This window comes from Amblyomma americanum, chromosome 1 (assembly GCF_052857255.1).
Source record: "Amblyomma americanum isolate KBUSLIRL-KWMA chromosome 1, ASM5285725v1, whole genome shotgun sequence".
NCBI lineage: Eukaryota > Metazoa > Arthropoda > Arachnida > Ixodida > Ixodidae > Amblyomma > Amblyomma americanum.
The window spans coordinates 304,202,494-304,223,779 of NC_135497.1; the positions used below are offsets into that span (position 1 = coordinate 304,202,494).

Here is a 21,286-nt window from a genome sequence, read left to right on the forward strand (position 1 = left end):
CTGCCAAATAGACAATAAAGAAAAAATAGCAACCTTTCATCCAGGACTTTTCTGCTAAAATTCAAAATTGGCCTGTTTTTCTCCTTGCACAAAAAACCCTCTTTCTTTTTGTTGTTTTTTCTATTGCCGGTTAAGGATAATTTGAATGATACCCAGTGAGGCAGCTGATTTACACTGTCCGACTTCCTAACCTCCTATTGACCATCTTTTACCTTCGTTTCCTCCCAGAATAAAAACCAGGGACTCATATCTAGTGCGGACTGGGTTCTTGATCCGGTCGAGCTGGCTTCAAAGTTCAACTCCAAAACCAAGATGATTCTTCTCAACACTCCACAAAATCCACTAGGGAAGGCAAGTTAGACCGCACGTTTCGGGCAACGCGTGCAACGCGTGCAACGCGCGCGTGCGTGTGTGCGTGTGCGCGTGTATGTGTGTGTGTGTGTGTGTGTGTGTGTGTGTGTGTGTGTGTGTGTGTGTGTGTGTGTGTGTGTGTGTGTGTGTGTGTGTGTGTGTGTGTGTGTGTGTGTGTGTGTGTGTGTGTGTGTGTGTGTGTGTGTGTGTGTGTGCGGCAAGGAAATCAGCCCTCAGTGAAACCGAGGAAAGTACACGAGAATGTTTTTGCGTGCTGTCTACATATATATATATATATATATATATATATATATATATATATATATATATATATATATATATATATATATATATATATATATATATATATATATATATATATATATATATATATATATATATATATATATATATATATAGAGAGAGAGAGAGAGAGAGAGAGAGAGAGAGAGCATAGCAAAGTTGAAAGCGCTAAGGAAGTGAGTGAGTGAATAAACTTTATTGCTCTAATAAAGGAGTCTTGCTGCTTGTCTTCCAGGCTGAGCATGGTTGGCGCCCCTAGTGCAAGGCACCACTGTCCCTGGCCATCCGGCATGCGTGGCTCACTAGGTCTCTTTGGACCTTGAGCTGGCTGCTGGTTAGCCTGTCCTCCCACTGCTCCGCATTTGGTTCTTTGTTACCTCGGAAAGCTACATTGTGTATGCATTCCCATGTGATATGATACAGCGTGGGGGTTGCCCCACGCCACGGACATGTATCCCTATACTGCTCCGGCCGGATACATCTTATGTAGAATGTGAAGGTTGTGGAAGGCTCCTGCTTGGAGTCTTCTCGAACATGTCGCTTCATATTGTGTTAGCAGAGGATGTGGCTGGGGATATTTGCGTCTTCTGCCTTTGATGAGATTGAGGATAGCTGCGGTCGTGAGCTCTACCGTTATCTCCGGGCCGTCCGAGGCGTTTGACGCACCAGCTTGGATAGTAAGCTCGCAAGCTAGCTTGTGCGCCTTCAGATTGCCTTCGACTCCGGCGTGTCCTGGTACCCAGTAGATCCTATGTTGGATCTTTTCGTTGGTTCGCTGCGTTTTCAAGAGAATCCTTAGTGATTTCTTGTTCATTCTTCCTACCATGTAGCGTCTGCACGCTTCTTTGGAATCTGTTATGATTGTGAGAGATTTGTTGGTGCGATAGCCCTCGGCTGCCGCTAGAGCTACGGCGATCTCCTCTGCCTCAGTTATCGTCCCATCTGTCGTGGATGCGCCGCTGATGAGGCCACCCTCCTTTGTTGTGACAACCGATACCGTTTTCTTGATGCTTTTGCTACGAGTCCACGGGTACAGAGTGGGGTCAGTGAACACTACCTGATCTTGTGTGGCTCTCTTCGCCTCTACATATTAAGCCCTTGCCTGTCTTCTGGCTGCGTGTAGATTTGGATCCATATTCCTGGGTATGGGGAAAACCTTGTAGGTTCGACGTATTTCGTCTGGGATGTTTGTCGATCTAACCTCTATGTCCAGGACCCCCTTATAGTTCAGCCTTCTTAGGAGGGCCCTCCCTGTTGCCGAGTTCCTTAGCCTTTGTTTCTGTGACATGACTTGTGCCCTGCTTAACTCGTGTAACGTGTTGTGCGGCCCCAGTTCTGCCAGCTTGTCGTTCGACGTGTTTCTGGGTAAACATTTTATATGCATCAGCTGTGAGCAGCGCAACGTGGACAGGATAAAGATCGAGTGGCATATGCACCACGGAGTGACGTAAGGTGGTGAGCGTTGCAGCGCGAGCAACAAGTTCGCGCGGTCTTTGAAACGAGCCCGTGACGACCAGAATTTGATGAGCTACTGTGCCGAGAGCAATGGCGTTCTCAAAATTCTAAAAACAGGGCTCTTATTAACGAGCACCTAAGGATCTCACTTCAACCATTCGCCTGCAGTCGGGTACAACTCAAGAACGCATCTGCAGATACCCCTCAAAGGAGGCCCTCATGCCAATGGCGGTGACCGGTTTTCGTTACGCCGCGGTTAACCCGATTAAGCCGTTGTTATTCGGCATTCGTCTGCCACTTCCTGCGATTTCACGCTAGCAGGTACAAGGGCATCGGTCAAGAGGGAAAAGGGGAGAATCGGTCAACCCCATTGGTTGGAGGGGCTTCTTTGAGGGGCGTTTGCCGCTTCGTTTTTCAGATTATAGATTCAATAGTTAAAACATTCACTATTAGAATAATATTAGCCGGTCTACTTGTGAAAATCATTCACCATTTTTAAGTGTCCACCGACACTATTGCGTGCAGAAGCTATCTGCAGAAGTGATCTTTATACCTGAGAAGTCCTACTTTAAAAAAATTCTCGTCCAGCTTCCTTAAAACAATCTGCAGATATATATAAATGTGTATGTGTGTGTAGTGGGGACTTGGAATAAACAGTTAAAAAGACCAAAATACAGCAGTCATCTATCTAACCGAGGTCGTTCTGCATCGGATGTGTGAGTGACAGTTATGTATTACACAGCTGCATTCACACATGGCGAAAAAAAGTACATCCAGCCGGCTCGTGCCCATTTTACGAGCACATAGAATAAATGATTCTATTGCGTGAGTGTAGTGCCTTACGTCTTGCCTTTAAACCAAGGTCTGTGAAAAGCTACGACATCTTCACGCCAGTCCGTTTACATTTTTATTTTTTTTCTCTTGAAGCTTGAAGGTTCCTCCCACGTAGACATAAAGCAGTCACTCATAGTGGTTTATGATTATTTCATGTCCTCAAATTGGCAGGTCTACTCCCGGGAAGAGCTGGAGATGGTTGCCCAGCTATGCCGAGCGCACGACGTTATATGCGTAATGGATGAAGTTTACGAATGGATCATTTACGAAGGCGTCAAGCACGTAAGAATGAGTAAGTTTGCGTACGGAACTGTTTCCCGCCGCTGTGAGCCCACAAATACTCAGCAAGATGACGATTTTAGTAACGCGAAGCAGGCACAGCCCAAGTGTTGTACAAACGAAGCGCATACGAAATGCTAGGTTTTATTTTAATCTTAAGAAATTGTGAGTAACTTTGTTTGCCCTATCGACACGGGGAGTAGGAGAAACGGCAACAAGCAAATGCCGGGAATGAGATTAAAAAGCACGTCACGTGCAGTGGCCTGCCTACGGAGCGACGGCAGCGGATATCCTGCCCATCTGTTGCCATATGGGATTTTGCGTGCGCACATGCGAATGCACTGAGAGATTTTGCCAGCTGCACTTCTCTTTATACCTGTCGGTTGCTAGCATTCATTGAGACCCCAGGTGCCACGTGAAACATGGTCGCTGTTAGAAGGCTAGCTATCTAGTCGATGATAGAGTGCCGTTGAAGTCAGTACATGGCTACCACACGGCTGCCAGCCAACCATGAACCTGTCTAGACTGAAATGCGCTGTTTGATTTCGTTTCATTATTACTTGATGACAACTCGAACCTCCAAATACCTGCTGCATGATGTCGAGGAGGCGAAGTATTCTGAGTGGATTAGTTGATTTATTCCTACTTTCCACACCGCAGTTTGCCTGTGTGATTATTTCATTGCACTGCTAAAGTAATATACATCTGAAACTCCACAGTTCAGAGGTCAGCACATTTCGAGTTCAGATGCGAATGTTGCCTCATGGTCCCCATCTAAGATTTAGCTTCGAAGCAAAAATACGCATCTGGCACCTTATGCGCAAGTTAGGTAATGTGTTTTAATTATCGAAGCTAGAATCGATAGCTATAGTTGTTTCGTTCTTCCGCCGCGCTAAATTTATGTGTTGCTTACTAGGACTAACAGTTTTCTGCAACTTGCGTGTTTAACACCACTACATGCCTTCACGCGTGCTATAATGGTGCCATACCGTTTATATAGTCAATGATAGCTTTGGTATTGAAGTTTTATTCAAGATTTCACGTGTCTAAAAACTTTAATGTAACGCTTCCAAGACATGATCCTTCGCGTAATGTACAATATTTTTTGCACTCTCGCTTCCATGTCGCACGTCAGCAAGGCACGCTATGATTTCCATGATGAAGTTACCGGGTTATAACTGTCTACGGGTTGTCCGAGAATCTCATAAGGAAGCACCTCTTGCTTTAGTGTTCCGCTCAGCGACAAAATATTGCATTTTTGTGACGTAAACAATTCTTCAAATTCTCATTTTTGTTTCAGACACACTTCCTGACATGTGGGAAAGGACAATCACCATTGGAAGCGCTGGAAAAGCATTCAGCATTACTGGCTGGAGGGTCAGACCATTTCCTATCGTCTTCTCGTTTCATAAAAGCACGGGCAAAAATCTATGGGGCTCGGGTGATTAAACTGAATATATATCAAGCAATACGATGTCGTGTCGAAAATGCTTAAAGGGGTAATGAAGCAAAGTTTGAAAATTTGAAGGCAAAGCCAAGAATTAACCCTTAATGTGCGATTACAACTAGATGTAGTCGTAACTTAGCGTATCTTTTAGTGGATGGTTTTGCTTTTCACTTTTTATGAGGCACGCCAAGCCGTCTTGTAAAACGCGAGGCGCAGAACGTGACTTCATAACACCCTCATCGTAGAGGTGGCCAGATGTTGTATCTGAAGAGCGTCGTCACATTGCTCTTTGGCATGAAACCTGGTTCTGCTGACCACAAAAATCGTTACGGAGGCGAATAATGCGACTCCCGTGATCAAGTATTTTTGCATTGACGGAAATAAAAAAAGGCTCACCGCTAAGAACCGTTAGCGGCCACGAGCAAGCGAGGACAGTGGACCATTGCCTCCTATATGTCATAGGAGACTATATATGAGAGGACGCACCGGTCTCGCATGCCGGGCCAGCAACAACTTGAGCTTTTCTCTCGCTTGCTTGAACTACATTAGCACCAACCGTTAACGCCACGTCTGGCGCTGTGCACACGGGGTACAGAGAGAAGGGCAGCTATTACGGCTCTACCAAGGAGTCATTAGACCGTTCGTCGCTTTGTGTTGTCCGACCCGATTTGGAGATTACCCTAGCGTTTGCTGTCTCGCACCACAAGAGACATGAGGAAACTACTGCTCCTTGCATTTTAGCAAACGCTAACGCATGCAAACACGAACGTGACCGCGCCAGTAATCCCTGCAGTGTACTAGGGAGAGCAAAGCGCTTCACGCAATTAGGCCCATGCGAACGCGCGGAACTCAACGCTGCGTTGGACTGCACATTGCAGTAAGCTAAGCATTGTGCTTAACCACGCCAATAGTGCATCAGTCTATATATGAGTAGCCAACCTTACATTCTGGCAGCGTTGTTATTCTTTCAGCTTAGCAGTATTAGTCTGCGCCATGTATGTATGAGAATGGGACGTGAAACGAAATTTTTCATGCTGTTGAAGACCGGGATCTAAACTTCGCCAATGAAAAATTGCAATAATAAATCGGTATTTATATACTGCTAGGAACGTTATACCGGACCAAGTGCACTGCAATACCTTAGCGCTGCCAAAGTAGGAAAATAGTGCTAACCTCTCTTCCCATTCCCCTCTTTATCTGAAGCGCGTACCTTGTCCTCTTTGCTTTGTGTTTTGTTAAGACTAACAGAACAGGGTTTGCTTTTAGGCGTTGTCTTTCGAGCGCCGTGCCAAGTTCTCAATACAGCTGCACTAGCTGCATAATCGACGCGGAGCAAAAGCTCCGTTAAAGTCGCTATTCAAAGGCGTCCGGTTTAGCCGTGATGGCTGCGCAGCACCCTTTCACATTCTTCGGAGCTTCTCGTCTCTCAGGAACGCATGCGAAGGTGTGCCACGCGCAATGATGGTTTTGTTGCGGTCTAGGACGTAACCCGCGATGCATTCGCGGTGCGGGCTAGGTCTTCTATGGACTTCAACCTACAGTCTGTCTCGGACGTGGTAATACCTCGTCATTTTCTTTCGCTGCACTGAAAGCGTCATTTCGGAGGTCGACTACGCGCGCAGAGCGATTTTAATTGCACGGGAGCAGCTGGGCTGTTATGATGTAACATCTGCTGTTTCCAGATGCGGCCGTGAGTTGCATCGGTACGATACAAAATCGCAAAAAGAATGTTTCATGCGCCTTTCTTTCCTCAAAAGCTCTTTTTTTTTGTAGTAAACGTTTATTAGTGCCAACATTTTTACAAAGGTCATTAGTATACAGACGAGGGTCCCATATTCAGAAGACCACCGGCACTCTCGGTAGGTCATTACAACAAAAGAAATAACAGCATAGTTAGCGGATGGTTATAAAATACAGAAAATAACATATCAGTACTGCAGCACAAAATCAGACTAAATTCACAATAACACAGGTAACAGACTTATAACAAGAATAAAACGTCAGCATTCGAACAAAAATACCTTTAGCTTCAGATAACTTTTAGCAGTTCAACTTTCGTTTGCATCAAAAACTCAGTACAGCTGCGTCAATTTCGTCCAGTATAGATTTAAACATCGAAGCATGACATCTGAAATGTTCACACAGGTGGGCTGGGCCTACGGCCCTCAGCATCTTCTGAAGGCGCTGCAGTCTGTCCACCATAACGGTGTCTACGCATGCAGCACTATCCTGCAGGTAAGATAAAATGAACCGTTCCTGTGCCAGCTGCAGCGAAACATTTATGCTTTCCAGCATTTCTGTTCGGAAGCCAACAAGACCGGAACACAAGGATAAGTTTATTTTAACCGGGGCCAGCTGAAGGTCTGGATTGATTTGGAGCGCATAGTTGAGTGACAGCAGGTCAAAATGTGATGGAGAGGTGTACAACGGTACAACCTATAGTGCACCTATGGCAAGCGTTGATGCTGTGAAGACTACCACTTACTACATCTAATACTACATCTGCAATTGCTATCGCGGCTTGATCATGACCGGCACTGCCGTGTGACACTGACCACCCAGGTTCACGATATGGTTCCCAGGCAGAAAACGTGACATTGACAGGGACTAAAGATTATGCAGTTGTAATCACAAAGAGCACCAGTTCATTTCGCTTCGTCGTCTGTTTTTCCACCCTGCCCATTCGGCAGGAAGCGGTAGCTGTCGGCCTCGAAAAAGAGATGGAGCGGACAGCAGACCAGTCGGGATATTGGAAAGGCCTGTCGAGCTTGCTGCAGAAGAAACGGGACTACATCTGCGGTTATCTCAGCTCTCTGGGCGTGACTGCCACCGTGCCGCAAGGAAGTTACTTCATCGTCTGCGACTTCTCCAGAATAGGTGAGAAGCGCAGCTATAGCCTAACACCTTAACTATCTGTGACTTCTTTATGCACCTCTTCAACTAGGACTCACAGATACCTGCAATGGAGGGAGAAAAATTGCAAAGCGAACCGCGATGGTTGGCAAAGTGGGATAACGACGGGGAACATTTCCTTAACGTCAAAATGAAAAGTTGTGTGTAAACTTCACCCTTTCATTGCTGTTGTTCTTGTTGTAGTGGCAGTAGTTGTCGTTGCAGATATAAGAAGTACTAGCAGTAACTATAAATAATATTTCAGCTACACTTGAAAACATGAGTGAAGCAGAAATAAAGCGCGACTTAGATGGACCCACCACCTGCCGTCTCCAGTGAACAGAAAATAGACTGTGCTAATAAATAGAAATAAAAATAAGATCGCCGCCGGCATAGATAATGCGAAAAAAAGAATAGTAGAGAACAAGCACCGAAAGGCACCTGCATTGCACCCCCCCCCCCCAAAAAAAAGAAGCACGGCACTACAGGCAAAAAAAGAACAGGAAAAAAGATGCAAGGTTCCTTACGAGCTCTAAAACGTCTTTCATCAGCTTTTGAATTGGTCAGTGGCTGTAAACCTTTTTCTTAGGAAAGAAGAGAGCAGCAGCACTGCCACTCAGAACACAACATGATTTCCACCAAATGAAAATGTTGCTAAAAAAATAGAAACAGAACCAGTAATTATAACACCTCCATCTTGATCGCGCCATGGACACTGCGCGGTTGGAGGAATAAAACTGACCTTCGGATGCAAACAAACCCTGTAACCTCCAGGAAGTGTGCTATACATAATATCGTTACTTCGATTTTTGTATTCTGCAGTCTGCAGTTTCCTGTGTTTCCCCGTCAGCATTCATCACGCCTCACTCACACATAAGCGTGGGTTCTAACGTGCAACACATCTGCGTCTCTCGCAATGAATCTCTAAAAAAAGTGCATGTCGTTCGTAAGTAGAAACTGTGGCAGCCAGTTTTCAGTTTTGGCACAGATAGTAATACATTGTAGTCGTAGAGGTATGGCTTCATTTATATTCATTTTGTTTGGAGCAAACTAGTGTATTTTCAGCCCCTATATGTTCGTTGTCCTCAAAATCTCGTTATCACTATATGAAGTGCTGGCTTTATAGGTAAAGCTCCATCTTCTACCAGGATCTAAAAAGTAATGCCTACTCTTTTGATAGAGCCAAAAACTTGATGAGAATCCACCAGAGTCCCAGAGCAACTTTGTTGAAACTTCTAAAGACACTCCACTTGCAATAGGAAGGTCATTTTTTTTCCTGGCCACATTTTAGTTGCTGCGGGCTGACTCATTGTTATTTTCGTGCTGTTGTGCTCTCCGAGTCATGCATGTTTGTAGGAAAAACGTTATTACAGCTTCGCCGATTCAGCCTTCACAACTATATTCCATTCCCTTCGTTACCTTCCCTGGAGGCCAAAAACCTTTTTTAATGCTTTGTTCATTCACTCCCTAGACGGTGGGTACATCTCTAGCAATACAGATTTCCACAAAACTGTGATCATTTACTAAAATTCATCGACTTGGACATTCCTGCAATCGGTAGTTACAAGTCTGGAGATCACATTTTTACGGAACACACTGAAATTCGGGAATTTTAGAAGATAACTCATGCCTCGACCTAAATTTCGCAGTCTGGCCCTAGTCGATTTTATCAAGCAGCCTAGCGGACAATACTATTCTGCTGTCCATCTGTCGTAAGGTGGCATTGTGTAGCGTCATTAAGATATTGCTGGAGGTTTACGTAGGCCTCTTCGACTTACTAAGTTCGGGCAAGCCCGTTGGCTGCCAGCTGGCTGCCAGCCAATTCGCTTCCGACAAAAAGTCACGTCATGGTCACGTGACTGGGGGCCACCAGATCCAGCCTGCTGGCCGAGCCAACCGTCACAACATTAAGGTGCAAGGCGTGTAGGCCACATCAGCCTCATAAAGACAGATGATTTCTACTGCAGCGAGTTCTGCAGCTCAAGCGTACGGTAGAAATAGGCTCGCTAAGGCGGGCGAGACGCAATGTGAAGTTATCGAGGGCAGCCGTATACTGCAGAAAGAGCATGATCAAGCTCACGCTCGTATAAATCAGCGATGACGACGCGAGCGTATGACCTTCGAAGTGTTGCGTGCTGTCGTGAAGCGTGCACGTCAATTTCGAGCGATCATCAAAAGCATGCGAGCACCAATCGCTTTCTAACGACGTCTTTCATTCGACACCGCATCTAAGCGAAAAGCTGTACACGCATTGCTCATCACACGGCACGCCACATTCTCAGATTAAAGAGTGTTTGTTGACTAGGTGCGCAGTAAACCATGATCGCAGGCGCCCCTCGTGACTGACTCGGCTGGTGTCGGCGCGATTTTTACGTTCGTGAATTGCTTCCTTTTGGTTGAAAGCGAGAATGAATCGGGATAACATAGCGCCAATTTGTTCGTCTGTCGCCCGCCGGTATGCACATATAATTTTTAACAACATACATCAACTGCTTGAACGCTCTTCACGCGGAAGTGCGGGTGCCGTTAATACCAATTTAGATGCATATCGAAGCTGTAGGGTACAACTTCGCCGTGTAGAACGAGCATTCGAATGAGGGGCACCATACAATCCGGCCTTGCCCTCCGATGCCTCAAGTCTCAAGTACTGTGCTGCATGCATAGTGACCCGTGCTTGCATGTAGTACTTCTCAGACTCGCATACTTCTCAGCGCATGCATGTAGTACTTCTCAGATTAGCATATCAATCGGGTGCACAGACCTGAAGACCGAAATACTTTAGGAATCCAAAGTGAGCGCAATATGAAGCGACAATTTGTGCTTGTGAATGGCGAGGCCCGATCCCACACCCACAACCACACAAAATAAATAAACGGAAAACGAGAACTGCAGCAAAAGACGCCATTGTGGGCGACATCGACGACGTGCACCGTGGACCAGCCGAAACGAATGCCTGCGTCGCGCTAGAGGTCGAATGAAACTAGACTGAAGCACCGCGGTTCTCCTATTTCATATAAAAATGGCGTTCACCCCTTTCATACCACCTCTCTGTCGTCTGTTAGCTGCCCTAGCGCAACCAGCGCAAAATCGCCCTGACGAGTCTGGCTGCCCGCGGGCAGCCCAAAACCACCGAGCCATAGAAAAATGGACACGTCCTGGGGAGCCACCGGAAGTGGGCGGAGTAAATCATCGATAAAAAACGAACGTCTAGCTCCGTGCTCTGGCAACCAGCGGGCAGCCAAAGGTGGATAATCGAAGAGGCCCAGTGACATGTGCGCAGATCTCTCCTAAAGGGGCTCTGGAAGACCTTCCGAGAAGAGCACATCAACTTGCTCAATCACTGCATTGTGTTCTCATGAAAACATAAGCAAAATAATACACTTCCACATGCAGCAGAAGACACACAATCATGCACGAAAGTTGGCGAGCCCTCCCGGCCACTTCTTTATGTTCGCACCCTCCTCCATCGCTCACACGTGCGTATACAAGTTTAGAGGCGGCTATTGGTTGGATTCTTTCAGACGTCAGGCAGCTACCGTGGCCTTGGCCAATAAGCCGCGTAGCTCCGGCGGGTCAGGAAGCTCCACTCCTGGAGGTGGGGCCGCGAAGGAACGCCGACCTTCCAGCGTGCAAAAAGTGGCGAGAGGAGAGGGAAAGACGCGAAGACGCGGAATGTAAAATTTTCACAACAAATAAGTTAGCTTCTACAAAGCGCATTAAAAAATTCTTGCTGGACAATATTTGTGAAGCGACGTGCTTTAACATACCAGGCATACCACAACTTTATTGAGCCCCTTTCAGGGTCCCTTAATGGAGCTATTATAAGGCATCAATCTTCGCCGAAGGCCTCACGTCAGCTGAGTAAGTGAAAGAACTTGCCGTGAGCACTTTGACGTTGATGGCGACAGCTCACTAGAAATCACACCGTATAAAGCAGCGTGATATGAATATATGAAGCTGTTTTAGACATGTTTCTTGATACGTTCTTGGCGAGTGACATCAAGAAAAGCTTTTCCATGTGTATTGATTGAGCTCAATGGGGTTTTCCCTCAAAGCATTTAAGATATGTCTGATAATCTGTATGTATTTGTCCTTGAAGCTTCCAAGCTGAAGTTAGAAGCCACTGAACCCAAGCATCTGCAGTTCAGCGATTGGCTGCACCGGACAAAGGTTTTTATGCTCGATTTTGTTCCTCGCTTCATTCCTGCCTTTCCTTGCATTTTTTTTCATAAGCAACAGCTAAACAGCGGAAACAGTCTCTTATAACGGCCTACAGGTGTTTCATAACGAACTCTTAGCATGGTCCGAAATAATCTGTACCACGAAGTCATAGTAATATCGATGCAATTTTATCACCTTTACAACTTCACTGCGAGAATATTACCAGTGATGATAACGTCTTTCGACAATGCCCGCATAATCGATGCGGGAGAGCTGTTTAACACGGGGAGGGGGAGAGAGAGAGCAAGATAGAGAGGGAGGGAGGGACATTCAAGCTTCTCCTTTAAGGGTATGATGCGGCAGCGGTTCCTCTTGCCCACGCAGACACAGACACTGTTTACTCTTTCACGATCACAATTGTTACGTGAAATACCACACGACTTACATTTTACTTTATATACTTAAATATCCTTGATCTTGTTTGAGTCCTATTGCAAGCTTTTAATCACCAGCTTTTCAATGTTTTTATTTGTAAATCCGCCATTTCGATGTGACGCAGCCACCTTTTCGATCAAATCCGGATTTTTCGGTCACAACTACGACGACGGCGCAACGCCAACTGCCGGATTTTCTGCAGAACGCGAGCTTTACGCTGTCGCATAAAACTGAAATTTTCTGCGTTGCTTATAGATTTTTTCGCGTGGCTCTTCTACCAGAGTCAAAAGGCAAGGGGTAAAGGAACAAGGGCTCGAAACCAACGCCTCTCCCGTGCACTGTCGTATGTGCTCTGCCCTGCATTGGCTTTGAAAAAAAAAAAAGCTTAAGCAGAATACCCACCTCTTGGACTGCCTCCTGAGACATTCTAAGCCGGCTCACAGCCTGATCAAATGAAAATTGCGGAAATAATCAGTAAATAAGACCGAAGCGGGTACGACGTGGTCCAGGTGCTCTTTGCTTAATTTGTTTCGGCAAGTGTCGAACAAGTGAAACTCAGTGGTGGAACTGTCATAATAACAACTTGACGTGCAGTTAAGTGCAGAAGAAAAAAACTGCGAGTATCAGAACGGTGTATTTACTAAAAAAAAAGAAATATAAAGCGGCATTTTCTATGCGTTTTTTCTTTGTGACATTTTTCTTGTTGCACAGCGAAAGTAAGTATCCAGTGACTGCAGCGATGCGCAAACTTTTCAGAAACTGAAGAGTTTTCCCGGAAGTTCCTACTTTAGCAACCGCCAAAGCCCCTTCGCCCAATATTTGGTGCGATTTTGCTTTGCCAAGGTAAGCTCTGACAATGCCGCTTTATGTGCAGCATCAGTCCTGAAAGCGATCGAAATTCTAAGATAGTTTTCAAATATCGCGACTCACCTTCCGCTTGTTCCTGACCTGCCACTTTCTTTCCCTTAATGCGTTCTGGTACCGTTTAGAGTTCTTTAGTATAGCGCGGTACTTAAATTGCCCGTCACCTATGGAAGTTCGGAGAGGGTCATTCTGCTAGTGTAGTCAAGTTATCGCGTTGCTGTTTGGAGTCAATTCTATCCGCATCGTGAATGTCGTACTATCGCGTAAATAGGCTGCGCAATTACGCAGATGAGGGGGGGGGAGTTTATTACGTTCTATTTTACGTGCTTAGAATTTTACGTAACGCTATTATGTTACGTTATTAGAAGAAACTGCCTTATTTTTATCAAGGGTCGCTTTCTGAAAATGGACCTTGCAGCTTTATAGGGTCAAATCGGCGCTCTGAAGAAGAGAACCGATGGTGGAGCGCAGGTCACTTGAGGTGCTGAGCGAGGCTAGTAAATATGCGATAAACGGGTACCTTGAATTAACTAGTGTGGCGTTATGAGGTCTATGTAATTTTTTTTTCTGTCAAGCTAGGTTAAGTAATTCGTTTTTGGTTGTCTTTTTTTTGTTCTTCAAGGACGACTCAACTCTTCGGCAAGCCGCTGAGATTCTGATGGAACTGGAAACAGAGTTGAAAAATGCAACAGGCAGAGGTTCTTCAACCTAAAAATTTGGTCTGACCAAGTCATGCGTCATTAATGGTCAATAAATTATTTACAGGCAACTTGCTCTAGTGAACTGTTTTCTTGACTTGCAGTTACATGCAAGAGCATTCTCGCAATCAAGGTAACGGGTTGCCACACACACACACACACACACACACACACACACACACACACACACACACACACACACACACACACACACACACACACACACACACACACACACACACACACACACACACACACACACACACACACACACACACACACACACACACACACACACACACACACACACACACACACACACACACACACACACACACACACACACACACACACACACACACACACACACACACACACACACACACACACACACACACACACACACACACACACACACACACACACACACACACACACACACACACACACACACACACACACACACACACACACACACACACACACACACACACACACACACACACACACACACACACACACACACACACACACACACACACACACACACACACACACACACACACACACACACACACACACACACACACACACACACACACACACACACACACACACACACACACACACACACACACACACACACACACACACACACACACACACACACACACACACACACACACACACACACACACACACACACACACACACACACACACACACACACACACGCACGCACGCACGCACGCACGCACGCACGCACGCACGCACGCACGCACGCACGCACGCACGCACGCACGCACGCACGCACGCACGCACGCACGCACGCACGCACACACACACACACACACACACACACACACACACACACACACACACACACACACACACACACACACACACACACACACACACACACACACACACACACACACACACACACACACACACACACACACACACACACACACGCGCGCGCACGCACGCACACGCACGCACGCACGCACGCACGCACGCACACACACACACACACCGCCGGCTTTTCTCTTAATGCGACTATTAATGCTTTCGCACTAATAGTGGTCTGGCCTATTAACACTTCCAAACAAAACAGCGGTCTTTACACCTCCGATGCGGAAATAACCGCTCTTGTGTTCTGACTCCCTACTGTAATATATTCCAGTTTTGCAGTTTGCGCTTCAGTTCTCTGGTTCGCCTTGCTGCGATAATTTATTTTTATGGCACCAAGACCGAACGCAAACCAAGAAGCCGAGTTATTGACAGGGTAAAATGTCACCGGTAACGACGACCAGTAGTGCACTTCGCTCATTTAGCATCGATTGCCCTAGAGAACGTCCGACGACACATGTCGCTCTGCATGATGTCGGCCTGATTCCACCGTAGAGCAGCTACAATACATTGCTACTTTCCGTATAAGCGGACCGAAACAGAAAGGGGAAAAATGCGAGGTCAGCCAAGTCACCTCTCTTTCAGCTACGAATCATTCGAGGAATAAAAAAAAACCGACTGATAATTTTGCTGAAAAACATCGCCTGAGCGTTTTTACTCGCACAAATCTTTCAAATACTCGTTTTTTGCTGAAGAGGTTGCTGACTGGCGCGCTGTTCCAGAATTCATGGGTGGGAATGTTCCTCTTTGTAAAATAGGTCACTGTGGTTTCAAAAATTCATGCTTATTTTGCGTCTTTATAATTTAGCCTTATTTGAAACACCAGCTGCTGGTTTGAAAGTATGTTTTTTTTTTGTTCTTTAGCAATTACACTCTTTCTTTGCTTCTCTGTGCAACCTAAATGTATTCTGGGTAAACTGCCCACTGCTGCTTTTACGACTCTGTGGCCCTGCAGTATTTTCTGGATTGAAAATAAAATACTAGGGTAGCTTAATACTTTTGCGCTAAGGTCCTTTACGCTGTTTCCTCTAGTTTGTTCCAAGCCGAAAATGTTGGCCAATGAAAAGTTCGGTGAAATACCACAGCACAGCCATGCAGTGGTATTAATAATTTCTGAGGCAGTGGTGGGGTGCGTTTTCTTTTTTTATGTCGCACTCTCTGCTGGGGTTCAGTGGCTATGGACTTGAACTGCTGAGCACGAGGACACGGGTTCGACCCCGGCAGCAACGACCGCATTTCGATGGAGCCGAAGTGCAATGACGCCCATGTACTAAGATATTGATGCACGTAGAAGAAGAACACCAGTTGGTCGAAGTTAACCCGGACCCGTCCACTACGGCGTCCGCTTTAGCTGCTCCTTCGACTATGGCACGCAAAGACTCGTTGATATCATACTGCCATGCTGTCATACCGGGCGTATTAAGGCTCTTACGTTACTCTCTGGTGCTGCATGCATTACATTAGAGTCGCCAGATATGACCAGTGAAATGACGTTGAATAGAAACGAATGGCTTCCCCTGGTTACCTAAGGCGATGCATAGCATGAGAAGTGTGGGCTGGCCGGAAATTGCACGCATAGTATTCCCAACGCTAGCGTAGTAGTCTACGTCCAGCTTTTCGTCAATGGAACCCACTGGCTCCCAGCAGAGCGGGCGCCCATTAAGAAAGCCTACGCACGGGGATCCTATTACGCGCGTCATCCGGCAACACGATAGATAAAAGCGAGAGTATAAAAGGCACGCTTTATCGTGCCCAAGCCGCGATGACGTGGGTGCGTCCGTCCGGCGAGAGCCACTTCGGGCGGTCACTGGTCGCCGCGCGGGAGCAAAAAAAAAAAAAAAAGTGGTATGCAGCGAGCGGCACGTCGCCGAGGTGTTTTTTTTTTTTTCTTAATGAGGGCTGCGCTCGAGAGCAAAGGAGCTCCCGTCTCCTCCACTTCCTTCCTTCGCCCGCCTGCCCCGGGAATGCTGGCCTATACGCGACGGCGTCAAAGGTCCTGGGAACTCGCCTGAGGCCATCGCGTCCGCTCGTGTGTTGCGTGGACCGCATGATCATGACCCTCCTTGCTCGAGCAGTGCGCCCGACCCTCGAACGGAAGCGCGACCTTCTCTGCAAGCGCATACGAAAACCATTCCCCCCCCCCCCCCCTCCCCCCTAGCTCTGCATCCCGCTTCCCCAACGTGGACTCTTCAGTCTTAGTCCTTCTGTTCTTTTGGTATCAGCAGCACGTAATGGAAGACAGGCTGCGATTATATAGCGCGCCAGGCAAACGAAGGTCAGGAAAATCGGAGCGAGAAGGGGCGGAAGTTTGGCCGGGCAATCTCGTTTGCCCAGCCGATGGCGAAAACGGGGCAATACGCAGCGAAGGGGGGCGAATCCGCAGCGCTAGAATTGACACCGGAAACGGGTCGCGAAAGAGCGCTCGCCCCGTATTTGCGACCGTGGGATGCTCTTTCGGAAGACTAACAGTAGAGTACTTTTGATGCGCTTTTTGACTCAGGCTGGATCCGTGACCCGCGTGCTAACAGGGACGTGCAGTGAAGTGCAGCTTACACGTCCATGGCCATGCGCTGCAGTGTTCCGCTTGCGTAGTCTGCACATGAATAGCACCGGCTTATTCCAAGAAATGCTATGAAACTAGTGCTTGCGTGGACTTCTTCCGACAGGCAGATATTGCGTATTTTGCGCCTTAAGTGAGTGAACAGATAAATCAAATTTAAATGGATGCCGCACGTGCCCGCGACTTCAATGCGATTACGTTTTTTTTTTTTTCAGAAATGCTAAAACAACCCTTATTTCCGGAACTTTTGGAATTCCCCGCAGCTGCGTGTGCCTGAGGACAGCTCTTTTGATGCAACGCCGCACTACTTTTAGGTTCCTCCTTGCTCAAAAGTTTTGATGTTTTGCATAAAAGCTTCGGCGGTTTTTCCCGTGCTAGGAAACTATGCTTCACTCTGAAATCATAAAGGAACGAAACATTAGAATTATTCCCTTCCCATTTTCAGATCCTCCATTTCGGTATTAATGTTTTCGTTCTGCAATGGGCCGTAACATAATGTTGCTTCATTCTTCAGCGACATTTTGCTACAAAACAAAACGTCGCACATTCTTAAAGCATGAATACGCGTCAAATTTCAAGTAATTGAAAAGTTTGCAATGTGGGATGACTTGCAGATGAATTGCATCCGTGTCAATCACTGCCGATAACATCAAAACCGCAAGTGTTCAAGTTCTAAAGGCGTGGAGTCTAATTCCTCTTGGCGCAATAATCAGCAGTACAAAAACATGGCGCATTTCTTTTTACACATTTGCGAAAAAAATATACGGCATGCGTGCCTGGTTCCAATATGGCATGCTGGACCACCTACTAATGCCATGGTATCGGCGACCAGGTTATGTAACAGCTCGTGCAGGTGGTCGAGGCGTCGTCATGACCAACATTTCATCAGACCTCTTCTTGAGTAACGCGAGGTTTTGAAGAGGAAGAATCAAGACCTGAAGTGCCTGACCAGTTTTTGCACTCTTGAGTGGTCTTAACACACTCCGGACTGTTTTTTTCTATGAATATTTATACTTGGTTTACTGGGTAAAAAGCAACTAAGAAATAATATCTTCTTTTTTATTGCTAACTGAGGACAAATTTATTAAATATATTGATGCGTACAAAAGGAGCATTAATAATTAGTGCATTTTACCGTAGCTTTCGAATTTTGTTGTTGCAGAGCATGTCTCTTTTATTGGCATATTCTTTTAATTTCGTTTAAAATCTCGTGTGGGACGCTCTGGGGAGGCCCACAGGTTACGGCAAAAAGTCTTAAGTACCTAGCACTCACCTGTGTGTTCCGCTTTCTGTGCACACATGTCCTCGGAACGCAGAACGCTGCAGTCTTCAAATCACAGTACCGGGGCCCCGTCGCGGTGGCTCAGCCGCTTTGGCGATCGGCTGCTGATCCCAAGGTCGCGGGTTCGATTCAGGCTGCGACAGTCGTATTTCGATGCCAGCGACATACGAAAATCGCCCGTGTGCTATGCGGTTCCAGCGCACGTTAAAGAACTCCAGGTTGCCTAAATTAATCCACTGCAAATGTAATTGCCCATGAGTCGCTTCGGGATATTGAATCCCGCAATTTAAAATACCTGATTATATTTGTGACCAGAACTGCGTTACCCGCGTCGCTGCTTCTTGCGCAAGGTATCTCCGCTTCTTCCTATCAACGAATGACGAATGCAGTTACTGGACTCAACTTTTTCATTACGGCGGGGAAACAGGCAATTTCATCCTGGTGTGTGTAAAGAAATTCTTCATGAGCTTAAAAATTTTGCTTTATTGCAACGCCTCGTAGTGTAGAAATGAAGCTGTTTTCATAATTAAATAAAGAAAAAGTAGCCTATTTATTGTTTGCGACGGAGAAGAAAATATTTGCAAAAATTAGAGTCGCAAAAAAATCACAAATACATAACTATGATCAGCCAGGAAAGGAGAGAATATTAAGTTGAAAACACATGTTTTATGTGTTGCTATGTTCGAGACGTGTATTCAAATTTACAGAACTTTTCATGCTATACTTCCTCATGAGTAAAAAAAAAAAAATCTAGGGCTACTTACTGCGCAATGCAGTGCCAAGATCGAACTTGGGCCCCCTTGGCGAAAACTTGATCCGCTACGCTGCTGGTGGCCCGGAATCGTTCAGCAGCGAATCTCCTCGGCGAAAGCGAAAGTTATTGACGGGCACTCCTGTCGATAGTCCGGGCAGGGAGGAGCAGTCATCTGTGTTCGAGCTAAAATCAGACGAATGGACGTCATCTGTACACACAAAACTGTCGCTTGTATATCCAGAGTCTAGTGTCCATTTTGCTGATTGGCGAGAACACTGCCGTTGCTGAGCAGGGTCTGTGCGAGGCGATGGCGCCACCTTGAATGCCATGCTCGCCGTGATTGCTCTTTGTTAACAGCTTTCCCGGAGAGTTTATAAATACTGCCTCATAAGGCTCATCCCCTCCCCCCTCCTCTCCCAAAGAAAGAAACACGTATCCGAAACTGACTTATAGTACTTCTGCAACACAATGGATATGGCTACTTGTGCAGAAACAGCCCGAATCGGGCTGAATGGCCATTTCCCGCCTTAGTTCCAATTCAACGATTCGAAGAAGCGCTGTGCGGAAGCAGTTAAGGACCGAGGGATCCAAAGAATCTATCACCTCAGAGCTATCTGCAGCTGTTTCGTGGTCATCAAACTTAATATGCTATAGAGGTGGCTTCGGCGCATTTTGATTCCTACTGCTCACCGAGCTCAAGTTTTCTGATTTCGAAGACATGAACGGGGTGGGCGCATCGTGCGCCCCATAAATGTTGGCATTATACCGTATAGAATACATTATTTGTGTGCCTATTTGTACAACAGCTCTAGAACTAGAAGCCTTGCGGGGCGTGCCCATGGTATACCGGGTGTTTCACCTAAGATGTTCTGCTTTCTTTTTTATTTTTAAATACTGTTTTTGAGTCACAGGAGTGCTTTCCTCGACATAGTATTGTCAGTGGTGTAGCGCATCACAATACAGCCAAGACGAGCCAACTAGTAGGCTGGTTAATACTTTTGCCACGTAGTGGTTACGGCAGTCTCGCAGTCAAGAAGACAGCAAAAAGAACTTCTAGAAGAAATTGTTTATTAGGGTGACTCCCGCCCACAAAGAAGTGAATGACTCGGCGACGGCGATAGCCACAAGCGTGCTCGGCGGTCGTCGAACAAAATGCCTGCACCAGGTATAGAAACCAGCGGAACAGGACGCGTACACAATAGAAGGAGTTCACAAGGACGGCGCCGAAAATGCTATGCCGAAGAAAGCGCTCTTTTAACTCAAAAAGACTATATTTAAAAAATGCATAACATCAAACGCCCGGTATAATACGGCGGCCGTTCAGAATCGTGTAAAAGGCTGTGACTGTAGAGAAAAGACTGGCGCAGCTGTAGTGCTCCTTGTGACTCGTTATACTGTGCGTAAATTTTGCCAGTGACGTGAGAAAGACTACAGATCATCCCCTAAAGTTTGCGACATGATTTGGGAGTTCGTATGGAGCGTACCGTCTGCCCTTATACGTGTGAAGTCGTTTGCATTAAACCAACATATTGGATGAAGGGCTTAGATAGGCACACTCTACTGAACAGACAGTAAACAATTATTGTGTGTAACCTTTCCTTTGTGAAATAATTTTACTCAGACCTTACAGTACGGTACTTTCAATTTCTATCCATACTTTGGCGCGAGGTGCCGAGAGACTTCGCATGTCTTGGACCATTTTTGTTTTCGACAGTGCATCTATAGCACAGTAGCGTGGAAAAAAAATTAAAACAGCTCGGCCATTGCCCTCTTTTGTGATGATATTTATTTTCCTTCGGATATAGAAATGTATACTATCTTGCAGCTTTCCTCGCTGTTATTTTGCTCCCACGTAAAACTTATACTGTATACCCACCTTTGCTAGTTTGGTATGGGGTTTGTCGCGTTCCAGACAACGCACTGACAGGCGTCGAAATGCCTCTTTGAGCGCGATCAGCGCGCCGCATGCATAGCATTCGAACCGGCGACCAGCCGTGGGGAGCCATGTTTTCTGAATGGTTGAACGGCTTTTGTAGAAAACGTTGTCATATTATTGTGC

General features: G+C 46.3%; 1 protein-coding gene across 2 annotated transcripts; it reads left to right on the forward strand.

The window, feature by feature from the left end:
* The first annotated feature begins 162 nt into the window (after positions 1-162).
* On the forward strand, positions 163-13,794 carry LOC144115307 (kynurenine aminotransferase-like). 2 transcript variants are annotated; one of them, XM_077649642.1, is made up of 8 exons: positions 173-351; positions 3,115-3,235; positions 4,523-4,599; positions 6,815-6,904; positions 7,360-7,546; positions 11,661-11,731; positions 12,914-13,000; positions 13,644-13,794. In XM_077649642.1, exons 1-8 carry the CDS (start codon positions 313-315, stop codon positions 13,731-13,733), a joined length of 762 nt encoding a protein of 253 aa, XP_077505768.1. In that variant the 5' UTR covers positions 173-312; the 3' UTR covers positions 13,734-13,794. The 2 variants fall into 2 exon arrangements, with proteins under 2 accessions (XP_077505769.1, XP_077505768.1); XM_077649643.1 differs by lacking the exon at positions 12,914-13,000 and having other exon boundaries at positions 163-351.
* The last annotated feature ends 7,492 nt before the right edge of the window (positions 13,795-21,286 follow it).

Excerpts from the sequence above, each read along its gene's own strand:
- LOC144115307 (XM_077649642.1), top strand. The coding sequence starts at position 313 with ATGATTCTTCTCAACACTCCACAAAATCCACTAGGGAAG. Across the intron at positions 6,905-7,359 it reads CATGCAGCACTATCCTGCAG|GAAGCGGTAGCTGTCGGCCT; the intron begins GTAAGATAAAAT and ends CCCATTCGGCAG. Across the intron at positions 13,001-13,643 it reads TGCGATTTTGCTTTGCCAAG|GACGACTCAACTCTTCGGCA; the intron begins GTAAGCTCTGAC and ends TTGTTCTTCAAG.